Source organism: the organism of the source record quoted next, unplaced genomic scaffold, assembly GCF_019419815.1.
Source record: "Pyrus x bretschneideri cultivar Hongxiangsu unplaced genomic scaffold, Pyrus_bretschneideri_v1 Contig4, whole genome shotgun sequence".
Classification (NCBI taxonomy): domain Eukaryota; kingdom Viridiplantae; phylum Streptophyta; class Magnoliopsida; order Rosales; family Rosaceae; genus Pyrus; species Pyrus x bretschneideri.
Window position 1 is genome coordinate 2,970,331 of NW_025999723.1, and position 15,331 is coordinate 2,985,661.

The window sequence follows — 15,331 nt, forward strand, 5'->3', positions numbered from 1 at the left end:
TCGATCAAGGCATGCAAAAACAAGTACTGGGTCGGTGCACGCAGTTGAATAGATAGGACAATATATATAAGATCCAAAATTCATACCATTAATAAACATTTCAACTATATGTGATGTCTTTGTATATTCCTCAAATTTCAATAATAGTTATTGTTCTGCATGCATGGGGCCATGACTTTGAGATTTGTAACTTCGACTGTGCTGCGTGTACAAGGAAGTGACTAATTAGGGTTTTAACCACTGATCAAAAAATGGGAATTGTGTGTGAAGAGCTTTAAATCTTACATGAGGTGGTGAAAATTTATGTTGTTCAATTAAAAATGTATCTACATCTATAGGTCTGTTTTTGTGCACAAAAAACGTTAGCTAGGCCACTAGGCCTTAGTGTTTAGGCTTATTTAGAGGTGATTAGCTAGTGTGGTTTTGGTAATTAGTTTCAAGAACAACCCCAAATCGTCATAGATATATTGCAAAATTAATAGTATAATCTCTGGGTATATTAGAGATCACAATGTGTATTAGATTGTTTGGAGCTTATCTTCTTGCTGGAATTCCCTTGTTGCTTCCCATTATTTGTTATTCTGATAAAGGTATGAATCTTGTACACATAAATTGTTACAAAATTAAATAAATGCATCACCAGTTCGATTAATCGTTATTTTCTATTATAAATCTGTGTGCAGCTTCGGACTACACATTTGTTAGAGAAGCAAAATCAACCCCAGCAGTGGTTCACTTTGACTACATAGGCATCGGCGGAGGCACCACGGGATGTCCATTAGCCGCCACTCTCTCTGTGCCAGTGTTTTAGTCCTGGAAAGAGGCGGCTCGCCTTACGGCAATCCGAACATAATCAACACTGAAAATTTTGCCCCCACTCTTTTGGACACCTCTCCCACATCCCCAGCCCAGCAGTTCACCTCCGAGGATGGCGTCTTTAACATCCGCACACGCGTGCTGGGTGGCGGCTCAGCATTGAACGCCAGGTTCTACACGCGTGCCAGCACACATTACATCAAGGAAGTAGGTTGGAACCAGAGAATGGTCGATCAGTCGTATGAATGGGTTGAGAAAGTGGTGGCTTTTGAACCGGAGATTTTGCAGTGGGAGAGTACTTTCAGAGATGGTTTGCTTGAAGTGGGAGTCTTGCCTCGGGTTTACCTAAGAGCATTTGTATGGGACTAAAGTTGGTGGGACTATTTTTATGCAGATGGATATAGACACACAGCTCCAGATTTGCTTCAGTATGCAGACCTAGAAAGATCACTGTTTATTTGCATGCAACTGTGCAAAAAATGTTGTTTAGACACATTCCTGGTAAGCGTTTATTAACCAATAATGTTGGAAAAATCATATTTTTATATAAAAATTGTAGAATATAGTTTTATTATTTAGCAGTTAGCTTATGGTGCTACTTTTTGTGCAGGATGACTAAGACCACAAGCTTATGGTGTGATTTATAAAGATGCATATGGTATTATTAGGCACCGTGCATACCTAAAGAGGAACTCAAAGAAGAATAGAATCGTCTTATCAGTCGGTGTGATTAGAAGCACTTAGGACTGGTTTGGTATTGCTATGCTTTGAAAAAAAACTGATTCTACTATGCTGTGAGAATAAGCTCATTTTTACTACTTCAAGTTTTCAGTTTTTTGTCACCCAAAACTGTGAAAATAAGTTATTTTTAAGTGTTTACCAAACACCTTTTTTAACTTAATTTTTTTATACCTATTTTTTTATAAAAGCACCTTAGTACCAAACTAGTGCTTAGTTGTTAATGATAAGCGGCATGGGGTCTGCCTTCCATCTCCGAGCCCACAGCATCAAGGTGGTAGCGGACTGCCCCATGGTCGGCCAGGGGATGGCGGATAATCCAATGAATATTCTGTTCAATCCTTCACCTCAACCAGTTGAGGTCTCCCTCGTTCAAGTGGGGCATCAAACAGTTTGGAAGCTACATTGAAGGAGCTGGCGGATTGACCCTTTCCATTCCTTTGGGCTTTGGCTCATAGGCCACTTTAAGCACTTTTTGAGTAAGGTTTCCATTTCTCGTCTTGCCAGCTTATGCATTTTGGGCTAAGATATTACATTTTTGGGTAAGTTTCATCAGGCCCAATTACCATAGGTAGGGTTACAAACAAATGATCAATAGACTTCAAGCCATAGTTTATACAACTTGATATGTATTTATTAAAGAAAACTAATGAAAAGGGTTTGAAAATTTTGAGTTTTAATAATAAGGACAAAATAAGGGTAAAGTGAATAGTACCAGGATTGACATTTTAGTGTAAAAATGTGATTTTTCGTTAAAGTGAACAGTATCGTGGGCTTTTCGTTAAAACTTCCATTTTTATACTCTAGCTCTATTTTCTATGAAATGTTTCAAATGATTCTATATAGTTTTAGATATAACAAAATGAAACAATTCGCCATTTCAATTTGGTTTCGCATTTGCAGCCTGAGCACCATCCTTTTAGAGCTTCACCAAAATCATGGCTTGGGCAGGTGATACTGTAAACGAAATTGTCAATAAAACTCTCAGCCGGAGTCATACTTGAAAAAATCATGGGTCCACTCTCCAGAGGCCATCTAGCGCTGAGGAACACAAACCCTAATGACAATCCATTTGTCATCTTTAACTACTTCAAAGAACCAGAGGACTTAAGGAAGTGCATTGAGGGCATGAAGACAATTATCGATGTTGTGAACTCTGAAGCCTACTCAAAGTTCCGTTACAAATACATGCCGGTTGAAGCTCTCATTGACCTGCTGTTGGCCTTACCGTTGAACAGAAGGCGAAAACATGCCAACGTTACATTCTCTTTGGAACAATTCTGCATAGACACTGTGATGACCATATGTCACTATCATGGAGGTTGTCGAGTTGGGAGGGTTGTTGATAAAGGATATAGGGTTCCTGGCATTGATTCTCTTAGGGTGGTTGATGGATCGACGTTTTATCGCACACCGGGTACTAACCCTCAAGATACATGTGGAATAGTTAGTCGTGTTATTCAAGAAAAATAACAAAAGTTGCATTTTTGTTATGTTTTTTTATTTTTTATGTGGTGTAGACACATGGGACAAAGGATTCTGCATGATGGATTACTCCGTGGATCGAAGAAGAAAAACTGATCTGATCACCTTTGTTTCCCAAAGAGAGAGTCGATTAATGATTGTTGGAATACATGTCACTCAGATATTTGATTAAAACATTGTATAGAACATAGATTGGAACCTTAGGAGTTAATAATCTATATTGTTGTTCTCATATTTTATTTTCCTATCAAAATATATAATTTCCAATTAGCTAGCCCGCTTGTGATTATTCAGTTCACTAAGACCAAAAGGTAAGCATTTCCGTTTCTGTTTTAAGAGAATAGATAGGAAGGAAACAATTAGGTGCGGATGCTAGAAATTGTAGATAGAACTTGATGATCTAAAGGCTGCTCATGCTTCATGTTGTGTGTCATCTACGGGAAAATTTGTCCTTCATCCGTTGCTCCTTTGTGACCGATAGGTCACGGGCTCGAGTTATGGAAACAGTCTTTTTGTAATGTAAGAGTAAGGCTGCATACAAATACACAAATATAGCAAACGTTTTCCCTCTCCCAATCCTCACAAAACAAAGAGCTTTGTTGACTCGGGATCACCATTTATCCATTGCATGAAACTAGTGAACTATGAGTAGTACATGACCATAAATACAGACCCCGTTGCAAGTTGTTTTTTCGAGTGCTAGCTAGGCTTGTTTCTAGTTGTGATCATTTTGAGAACTGACTTGTAAAAGGAAGATTTGAAAAATTCTGTCAAATAAAGAAATGCATTGCTCTTAATCATGTTTTGCTTAGAAAGAGTAACATACAGACACACGAGGTAAGACTGAAATGAACATATGTCTAACTAGCAAACTACTAAAGTTAAATAAATTTGGAGATTCAATAATGATGGCTAATTTCATTATAAAAGTGAGGAAATTTTGTACCCAAGACACAAAATGCTAATAATATACACATGAAAAATGTTGGTTAGGTCCAAACCTCGAAACCTTCTAATATAATTACACAAAAAAAACATAACACCACCAACATTTGATAGGAAAAAGAGAGTAGAGGTATAAGATGAGGATATGCTATATATATATAAGAATATGGGAGGGTGGAGGCATCTCCTTTCATCTACTTTATACTGCCTTCAACTTCATTGCATGGACTCAGAGAGTGGAAGAATCTCACATGAGGAGGAGAAAATCTAGCAGCAGGGAATGAACTCCAACCAGATAAAGCCTCTGCAAAAGCAGCCCTTGATGGATGTCCCCAAAGCATAATCCTTTGGATATGCTGTTTCTGCTCACTATTATTCCATCTCTTAGACTTAGAGTATTTGATCCCAAATCAAACAACTTATATAACGCATGCCGGCAGGGTCATTTTTGAAAACCCATAAGCAGAAAGCAGAAGCAGCTATGCTAGAAGTTCTTGTCCAATAAGCAAATCAGTCATAGGGCTCCTCCCTCTTGGCAGGCACTGGTGTATGGTGCAACTACAATCACCTTCATTGACCTGCCAAAGGAGAGTTGCCCTGCGATTGCTTTAGCTTAATGAACTGTGCAGTCTGATCATGCGGTAGAGATGCAGTGCATACGAATACTACAAGGTATAATAGCCAAGGTTGACAATCCGATATACGTAAGTGTTTTGTACATACTTGGTACAGCTTTAGTGAATTTATTTTGGGTTGTTTATATGGTTTCAATTTTTTCATATTGCCTAATAAAGTTTGAAATCGGATGAATTATGTCTTTGAGTTGGTTGATTGTCTGCTCCTTCAATATAAATTGGTATTCTGGCGAGGCATGGAACCCATGTATAGGCTCATGAACAAAAAAGCCCACCGTATAACTTCGGCTTAAATCAGTGCGTTGTCCCAGAACGACTTGTCCAAATGGTGCGGTGTGGCCTGTACACCCAGCTCAGAAACAGGTCCTACATATGACAGGAAAAGGATCCGGCGATGTACGATGAACGGACATGATTGCGAGATTCTTAAGATCCTTAGGAAAATGATCCGGCGAGGATCTTTTTCCCATATGACATGATATTAGCTTATTGAAAATTTGGACGTTCCAACATATGAAATATATAAATTGATGCAAACTCAATATTTCAAGGTACAACGCGAGAAATTTGAAACCTCACGGCTTATTTGGAAAGTCACCTCAAACTTGAAGAATGTAAATTTTAGTTGGTTTATTAGTTCTAAATGTAGGACGCAAAAGCATTTATGGATGCTATTACGAACCCAAAATACCAACAAGTGCAACGGGAAGATAACAGAGTTGTGCATCATCCATCTTGCTCGCTTTGTGGTGTTGGTGGGGCATGAGATGATTTGGTTTGATGAGCATCCTAATTTAATTGTTGATCTCGTTCTAGAGGATCGCTATACTATATAATTATGGCATGGAATACTATTTTTTCTTCCATCCTTACTGAAATTTCTGACAAAATTTTTATCAAGGCCCAGCTTAACCCTATCCTCTTTTGTACGGTTTCTTCCTTGTGGGTTGTTTTTTAACTAAGCACGCAAAGTTGCTTTTACCATGTGGGTTTTGCACAACGCAAGAGCACATGTGTAGGGAAATAGTGTGATTGTTGTGGGTGGAAACCATATAAACAAGCAGTTACCAATTTCCCAAGCGAAACGATTTTGTGGAAAGATTTCTACAGCTACTTTGACACCAAGGTAAGTGGACTACTAGACAGATGAAGCCACATTTTCAAAGTGAATGATGTTTGTTTCTTTTTGGTAAAGGTTGTTTAAGGAAAGAAAGCAAATTAATTAATAGTTTGGGGTAATATTTGGTAATAGCCAGATCCCCCCACTCCTGGATGTGTTGAATGGGGCTGTGATTTTATGTTCCACTTCATTCCATCTCTCTCAGAATGTCGTTCTCGAAGACTTTGCAGTCTTTCATTTGACAATCCTCCATATACGTACTGAGATTTTTAATGGCCAGTAATCTTTTCAAAACCCTACTTCTCTGTAATGATCATGCAGAAGATGTATTAATCTTGATACATAAATATTCACCTCATATAATTAAGAACTGGTAGAAGAAATGTTACATGACAGACGTTTCTGCAGCTGCTTTCTTCCACTTCTCACCTCAAAAGAAAAAAAATAAAGCTTTTCGAGCTTCCCTTACAACTGCATGAGAATGCCGGCGCTTTTCCTGTACGAGAGATATCACAGGGCAAAGAGAGGCTAAGAGTCTTAAGACCCTTTAGCTCAAACTTATGATTAGGCCGACTGGTCATATTCGGCCTGTGGGGCTGTCTTGTTAGAACCAGGCCCTCAAAAGACCAAGGGAAAAAGAGAGAGAGAAGATTGACGTTCAAAAATTCGAATTAAGTCCAGAAATCGTGGGTTCCAATCCAAACAATCGCTCGCAAATGGGCTTGGATTGGTTTGAGCTTAATTTTTTAATTTGTTGATACAAGCAATGCAGATGACGAGTAAATGCTTCCACTTGAACTAAAAACTTTTTCTTTTCGAGCTTCGGTTTGATTAGTGGAAAATCTTATTGGTTAATTGTAAGCAATAGCTTCTTTGAATGAATATCAAGGCGTATAGCTATCAAGAGTAAAAGCTCATGTTATAGGTCTAGTCAAGAAAACCACATAATCTTAACCGTTTGCCCTACTTCAGGGTGATAATATAGGCTAATATAATTTCAAATGTAATAGTTCACTTTTAATAAAAATTAAGAAAGTGTGAAAATTTGACTGGAAACATCTTAATAAATTAAGGTTATATTCTTGATCACTTTGAAACTTTGAATTTAAGATTTTCTTTTTCAGAATGTTGGGAAGCCCAACAATCCTTATAACATTTCATATACAAATTGAATAAAGCTTTCTGACTAAAAATATTCAAGTCTTACTTTATTTTTTAGGGTAACTACATTTTTTTTTTTTAGGGTAACTACATTTGACACTCTTACAATTTGAAGTGATATTTAAAATGGGCCATAAGGTTTCAATCTTCTCACATTGCACCGTAAGGTTTTGTAATTGTATTAATATAGACTTTTTGTCTATTGAACGCCTAATTCTCCATTGAACTTATGAGTTTTTGAGTTAATTTGGTACAAATATGGCATTCATGTCAACCCAATTATGGGTTACACGCTCACCATATCATACAGTTAATGAAGATTCAAATAATTTGTTTGACAAAAGACATAAACTAATACAGTTTTAAAACTTCAAAATATAATGTGAAAATGTTAAAACTTCGTGCTCTAATTCAAAAATCGCCTCAAACCTAAAAGGTGCAAAATGTAGTTAGCCCTTATTTTTATATACGTATAGAAGCAATGAATATTAGAGTGATACTTATATACTTTGTGGCCCAATGGTAAGCATTGGCTAACTAAGAAAACTTTGTTTATTTTTTTATATACACAAGCGACATTGTGAAAGAGGTGAGAATCTCAGATACAATAATGAATACTAAATGTTCTTAAAATAAACTACCTAAACTTGAAACCGGAAACAAACAACATTCAAATATTTTTTCTTATTAAATAATAACTAACTATAGTCTATAGTCAAAAGAGTGTGAATATTGTTTATTTTAAGACATATGACTACTCAAAGCGCACATGATTTTTCCTGCTTACACATTTGGAACTTGGAATTCTAAAACCCTAAACGTATATTCAAAGGTGGATATGGAAATCAAACCAAAAAAATTTCAAATGATAATTTTTTTTAGATTAGATGTTAAATTCGTTATAGATTGAATTCGAACTCACGTCGTCATGCAAGGACCAACACTTTTTCATCACTGTAATAAAAGATCATTTGCAGAAATCAAACCAGATAGAATATGATGGATTTTGCATGATTAACTTGAACTAAATATCTTTCCAAAAAAAAAATATAAAAAAAATCAAACTAGATACACACACAAATACAGACACAAACACAAGGTGTGAACCGTGTGATGTGATCAATCAAATGGTTGTTGTTTCTTTATCTTTAACTTTATCTTTTGCTCTTTTGCTTTTTTCATCTTTGCGAAACATCAAGGACATTCCTAGCTAGTAGTACCTATGACTTTCTCTTTGTTCACATGCTCTTTTCTGATTTAGGGTTTTTTTTTTTTTCTTCACTTGGTATAATACATGCGCTCGACGTTTTTTTCCCCAATTAATTAAACCTAAAAATATAGATTTCTTAGCTAAAATGATAGTATAATTTTTCACTTTGATCTCTGATAATGAAAATATATAGAACTGAATTCTAAGTTTGTTCACTGTAAATCATTTTAGTCACTCTGTGAATAATCTATCGATTTCCTCATTATATTGTCATGTAAACGATCACATGACCACCTTTTTCAGGGTATTTTTGTCAAACCAATCCCTCCACTTAACGAAGATATTGACATATTTTTCACGGAATTACCAAAATGTTTTATGGTAGACAAACACAGTAATAACTTCTATCGATTTTCAATGTTAATGATCCAATAAATAAGTTATATCAATTTAGTGACTATTTAGGCTAAGGAGGCAAAAATATATGTCATTTTTTTTTTCCTAATCATTTTTGGCTCGAAAATGATGTTTTAAAAATTATTAATATTGTAGCCATTCAATATTGGACCACTGATATTAGATATAGAGTGGGCAACTTTTGTAGACCATTATTTGCTGACACAATGATGCTGATTGCTGACATCAATATTATACCCCTCCCTATAAAAACAATTTTTTCTTCCTCATTTCCATCCACATCCGCATCCACATCATGTCCGTCACATATATCAAATTATTTATTAGTTTCACACGTATTTCATGTAAGTTGTCATGAATAATGTGCTCGCTTAGTTGCATCTGAATTCCAATCCCCCTTTCTTAGATTACAATAATTCAAACATTTGATACACATAATTGATAAGAAGAGAAAGAGTTTTTCTATGTAAAATTTAGCCTAATTATTCCAAAAATTAACACAACGAATGTATTTCTGGCCACAATTACAGAAACAAAGCAAATTAAGACAGTTGGAACCTTTAATAAATAATAAATTAATTGGTTTTTAGTACAATTGGCATGCAAAATTTTAAGTAAGTTGGAAGCATTCATAGAGACTGCAGATGCAATGTTGGCCAGCACCGATGATGCGGGCCACAAAGGAAAAAAAGCCCCTTTTGTCGTCCACTTTTGCCCATTGCTTTCTCTTGCCGCGTCTGCCCTCCCACAAAAAGACATACATCACTCTGCTGGTGCTTAGCAATTATGAGATTAAAGTTAAGCGCGTTTAGAGAGCCCTTTGTAATGAACTAATACATGATTACCACTGTTCATCATGGTCTTACCGACGCACGCCTCATTGACTAAATGAACGGTTCGGATATAGTCGTTAGGCTTAGTCCAAGTGGTGAGTGAAAGTTGGGTAACATAATAGAATTAAGATAGGTTCAGGGTTCGATTGAGTTCAATGAAACAAAGAAAATGATTGGTTGAGATTCAGTCCCTGAAGATTAGTTTAAGTGGTGACCAAAAGTTGAGTACCGGGTCCAATGTAACAAAAAGAAAATGAATTGTCTAAATCAATTGACCTTCGTGACGAGCGAGAGTGGTGAAACTAATAAGAAGGTTTAATTGGTTAATCATGAAATTAACTATAGAAAATGTCAACTAAGTCACCTGGTTAAGCAGATTTTTTTAAGTGTAATGACCTGTTCAAACCAAAACTACATGTAAGACAAAGTAGACTTCTGCACTTTTTTCTAACCAAAAAACACTTCTTACAAATACAAACCATTGGCAGATGACTTATTCAAAACAACGAACAAAAACCACAGAAACAAAACGCACTTCATCATAATTGTTGAGCGAGAGAGAGAGAGAGAGATGCAGTCACCTTGTTTGAAAAAGGTCACGGAATTATGCCTCAGCGCCTGCTGGCCCAACCCCTTACACAAGCAGTCAGAGGAGCACCACCGCACCATATCCGACTCCGGAAGCACTTCTGCCGCTTGCCGCCGTGACTTTGCGGCCACGACTTCATCATCCATCTTCCCAAACACCGAGTTCACCAACCACGAGTCTCTCCCGTCACTGCAGGAGTCCTTCACTGACTTCACAAAAGTTTATTCCAAATACCATGAAACTGAACAAGTTGATCAAATAAGAGCCAAAGAGTACTCCCATCTCTCACAGTCAAACCACACCTGCCTTGATTATATTGGCATCGGCCTCTTCTCATCTTCCCAGCTGCACAAGCACGAATCCTCTCCGCAAGTAAGCTCCGATTTCCCCTTCTTTAGTGTATCGTACAAGACAGGGAGTCTGAAGACGCAGCTGCTTCACGGCGGCCAAGAATCAGAGCTTGAATCTGCAATGAGTAACAGGATTATGGAGTTTCTGAATATATCAGCAAATGATTACAGCATGGTTTTCACCGCCAACAGAACATCGGCTTTTAAACTTGTCGCGGAATCTTACCCGTTCAAGACTAGTAGGAAGCTGCTGACGGTGTATGATTATGAGAGTGAGGCAGTGGAAGGGATGATTAACAGCTCAGAAAAGAGAGGAGCCAAAGTCATGGCGGCGGAGTTTTCGTGGCCCAGGCTGAGGATTCAATCGGCAAAGCTGAGGAAGATGGTTGTTAGCAAGAGGAAGAAGAAAAAGAAAAGGGGGCTTTTTGTGTTCCCTGTACATTCTAGGATAACAGGCTCCAGATATCCTTATGTATGGATGACCATGGCGCAGGAGAACGGGTGGCATGTCTTGGTTGATGCTTGTGCATTAGGGCCAAAAGATATGGACAGCTTCGGCCTCTCACTCTTTCAACCCGATTTCCTCATTTCTTCTTTCTACAAGATTTGTGGGGAAAACCCTTCTGGCTTTGCATGCCTCTTTGTCAAGAAATCTGTTGTTTCAGTACTAGAAGTTTCCACAAGTACAGGAATTGTAAATCTTGTCCCGGCAAAGCAATTGCTTCAAATAGCAGGGGATTCTTCTGGTACCGACACAGAGCTGGAGCAGATATGTAGACTCGGCATGCAGCTAGATGCATTAGGCACGGCAAGTTCTTTCTCCGGTCTGATATCCAATCACACAACACAGGCAAGAAGATTGAAACAAGAACGCTCTGAGAGAGCTGAAGAAGCTGCAAACTGCGAAGAAATCGAAACGTCGTCAGAGTTTTGGAGATCAGAAAAACATGCCAATTTAATGAAGGATGAGAATTCCAGAAGCAGCGGTAATGGGGACCTAGAGGTTGTATGCAGGGGGCTGGATCTAGTGGATTCACTGGGGCTAATGATGATTACTAACAGGGCAAGGTACCTGATCAATTGGGTGGTGAGCTCATTGAGAAAGCTTAAGCATCCTAACAGCGAGGGAATTCCTCTGGTTAAAATCTATGGGCCAAAGATCAAATTCGACAGGGGACCAGCTCTGGCATTCAATGTATATGATTGGAAAGGAGAGAAGGTTGAGCCTATTCTCATACAGAAACTAGCTGACAGAAACAATATTTCTCTTAGCTATGGATTCTTACACCACATCTGGTTCTCGGATAAGTACACTGACGAGAAACGGAGAATCCTAGAGAAAAGAGAAGGCGGAGTGAAGGGAACGGGTGCTAACAAGTTCAAGGCGAAATCTGATCTTGGAATTACCGTGGTTACAGCTGCACTCGGATTCTTGACCAACTTTGAAGACGTATACAGGCTTTGGGCCTTTGTTGCACAGTTCCTGGATGCAGACTTTGTGGAGAAGGAGAGATGGAGATATACAGCTCTTAATCAGAAAACAGTTGAAGTGTAAGTAATATCTACACATTTTGCTTATCTAATTGGTCTGCAAGTGTAGACATTTGCAGAAAAACAGATGTATTCCTTCTTTCACAGAAAGAGTTTCAGAACCTTCCAAATAATTCGTTGGCTTGTTACATGATCTCATATTTTGTTACCTAAATCTTATCCTTGCAAAAATTCAAGTTTATTACAGAATACTCTACGCTCAAATCATCGAATACCCGCTCTGGGCCATTTCCTAAAGTATCAGAATTTATAACATAAAAATAGAGACAAATGAGAGTATATACCTATCTTATCAGGAATGGATGGGGAAAATCCCCTCAAGGTAGATTTGTTTAGCAAGGATGTTCAAAAACATATGGATATCATCCTTTTGAGGGTGGCTGGTATCTCCAACTACAAATTCATGAGCCTTACCATCGACCTCTATAACACTCGACCCGGGGGACTTCTGTATTCCTTTCTTCTTCATCAACTTCCTTACCCTTGTTACATCCACCCATCTTCTATTTATGGCATATATGTTTGATAGGAGCACATAAGCCCCGCTATGTTGCGACTTAAGTTTGAGGAGATGGTCTAATATTTCTTGAGAGAGCTCAATGTCACCTTTGGCCTTGCAAGCACTTAGGAGAGCTCCCCATATCAGTACATCAGGTTCCATGGGCATAGTGTTTATCAACTCCCTAGCTTCACCCAGACGTCCAGCCCTACAGAGCAGATCAACCATGCATCCATAGTGTTCTAACCTTGGGGAAAGATTGTAAGGTTGGCTTATCATCTGATAAAAGTACCGACAGCCTTCATCAACCAAACCAGAATGGCAGCAGGCAGTCAAAATGGCTAGAAATGTCACTGCTTTCGGTCTAGTTCCAGACCGAGTCATTTCTTCCAAAATTTTGCCACCTAACAATCCGTTCCATGTATGTCTTCCCACAATGCAATCCGAAAGTCTGCAATGCCATAGATGTACAGCCACACTTCGCATACTGTCAATTAGAGAGGTTCCAATATGGACATCCCATTTGATACCCTTACGATCAATATACTCATGCACGGTGCACCCATCTTCCATAATCAAAGGCCCCAAGACTGGCACAAGCCGAAAGCACACTAGCAAGAATAATTTTATTAGGCTCAATGCCTAAACTTTGCATATCACGGAACAACTCCAGTGACTCCCTTGCATGTTTACACCGCACTGATCCACTTATCATGCTAGTCCAAGATACAATATCCCTCTCGGAAGCTCGCCAAAAAATTCTTTGCATCACTCAAACTCTCACACTTTACATATATATCCAAGACAGCATTCCCTACCACCAAATCCATCCCCAGCTGACGCTTAAAGATCAATCCGTGAATCCCCTTTCCTGTACTCAAACACCTCATCGTCCGCAAGCCACAAGCACACTAACAAAAGTTGCCACATTTGGCTTCACATTCATCCTCGAAAACAAAGACAGCGCCTCATCAAACAATCCCGACTTCACATGCCCGGATATCAAGCCAGTCCAAGACACTGCATCTCTATCAGGCATCTCATCAAGCACCTTGACCGCAGAACCGCAATCACCACAAACGCTATAGAAATGTACAAGCGAGTTCTGCATATAGACATCACACTGAAAGCCCATCTTCACAACCACCCCATGAACCTGCCTTCCCTCTCCCTTTCCAAAAAACCTAACACAAGATTTCACAACCGCCGGAACAGTATATATATCCGGCGAAAACCCATCTCTCACGATCCTCCTATAGGCCAACAGCGCCGCCCGCGGGGCGTCTCCGCTGGCACATCCGGATATCAACACATTAAACGGAAACGAGCTCTTGCGCCAATCAGCTTGTTTCAAAAAATCACAAGCGTAATCAACAGAAGTAACGGATTTTCCGAGAAATCCAACGACGCTGATCGCAACCAAGTCACTGGAAGCCAGCCCAGAAGCTAAAATTTGTGCATGGATTTGCTTGAAACTTGGGAAGCTACTACATTTATTGATCAAATCTAAGAGAACCCGTTTCGTAGAATTCAAAGTCTAACCCAATCACCTAAACAATGTCCGTTTTGAGAAAGAGCTCTCGAAATTCCAAGTGATCAAACAGCATAGAAATCGCCATTGTTAACCATAGAAATGCTCGTAAAGATAAAACGTTGAGGCTGCGACGGTGACTGTGAGTGAAACCGGTATCCAAGTTCACGGCTGGGAAGCCGGGACTTGAGAGAGCGACTTCAACACTGAAAAAAAAAGGAAGAAGGAGAACTGGGCATTTGCGAAGTGACATAAACTTTATGAAATATCCAACTTTATTGTAGTTCCGAATGAGTTTGAAACGTCGGAGTTTGTGATCGGAGTCGGACGACCCTGCTTTGCGACAGAGTACTACTGAACGACAACATACTCGAACCATGTAGACGACGTTGCCACACATAGGTGTTTTTCCGTTCCGTTGGTATTTTAAGTTGTTATGTATTATTCTTTTTTTATTTTATAAAAAAGAATTAGGCGAAATTAGTTTTTTGTCAAAAGTCGTAACTTCCTTACGAAGGAGAAACGATCATTGCACTCAGAAAAATCCCGCCTGGTTGTTATTTATTATTCCAAACTCATTATTTTCGTCTTTGTTGTTTTAAGGGTAGGAATTTCCTCACTTTTGTTTTGATCAAACATCAAATATGATGTTACTTTTGTTAAAATGAATCCCTTGATTGTTTTTTAAAGAGTAAACTCGTCTTAATATTCCTACTCACAAACTTTGGTTATACTAGTCATTCATGTTCGCAGGAGCGCGGTCTAGTGGTAAATGACGGATTACGAGGCTTCCTTAAAACTAAAAATTGGAGATCTTGAGTTCAAAACCCGCTACTGGTGTGGAAGCCAGACTTGTGGCTACAAGAGGCTGAAATACTTCTGTGAATCTTTCTAACTCCCGAAAACGATGGATAACTGTGACTTGCCATCCGTTGTTCTCCTTTTTTTTCTTTTAAAAGGAAAAAAGAAAAGCCTTCTGAATACAGGCAAAACCCCAAATCCAATCACTGCCAGGCCTTTTGAGTACACACATGTTAATGGGCCTTTTAGATGTACACTGACCCGGCCCGTTTACCACGTCTTGGTGAGGATTGCCCACAATACTACAATCAGAAGAACACCTAATCAAGGACACGTGTTGCGAGGGACAGCCTGGAATGCTAAAACGATGGGCAGGGACCACCACGTTCCACGAGGGGTCAGCAGTTAGAACAAAAGCAGCCGGACCCGCATTCCTATGGACACGTGGTCCGATCGCATGACCGCACTTCGTGGCCCATCTCAGTATTCTTTTGTTGACCCCCACAAAACTTGCACGTGTACAACTCAAATCTAGAGCGACTACTTTGAGCTTTCTAGTGATTAAATCTTTCGCATTCTTTTTATGTGCGGCTTCTGTAATATTCATCGTAAATCGATAAGTGTTTCTATAGTCTCAAACGTTAATTAAT

At 38.8% G+C, this 15,331-nt stretch overlaps 1 protein-coding gene and 2 pseudogenes across 1 annotated transcript; 2 read left to right on the plus strand and 1 right to left on the minus strand.

Moving 5' to 3' along the window:
* The first annotated feature begins 511 nt into the window (after positions 1-511).
* LOC103960571 lies at positions 512-3,368 on the plus strand (annotated as a pseudogene).
* A 6,372-nt stretch (positions 3,369-9,740) lies between these two features.
* LOC103960504 lies at positions 9,741-11,983 on the plus strand. Its single transcript, XM_009372989.3, has one exon. The coding sequence runs from the start codon at positions 9,932-9,934 to the stop codon at positions 11,852-11,854; it is 1,923 nt and encodes a 640-aa protein (XP_009371264.2). The 5' UTR covers positions 9,741-9,931; the 3' UTR covers positions 11,855-11,983.
* Positions 11,984-12,128: 145 nt separating this feature from the next.
* On the minus strand, positions 12,129-14,280 carry LOC103960570 (annotated as a pseudogene).
* Between the last annotated feature and the right edge of the window lie 1,051 nt (positions 14,281-15,331).

What these genes read in the sequence shown, in the direction of transcription:
- LOC103960504 (XM_009372989.3), top strand. Translation starts at nt 9,932, where the DNA reads ATGCAGTCACCTTGTTTGAAAAAGGTCACGGAATTATGCCTCAGCGCC.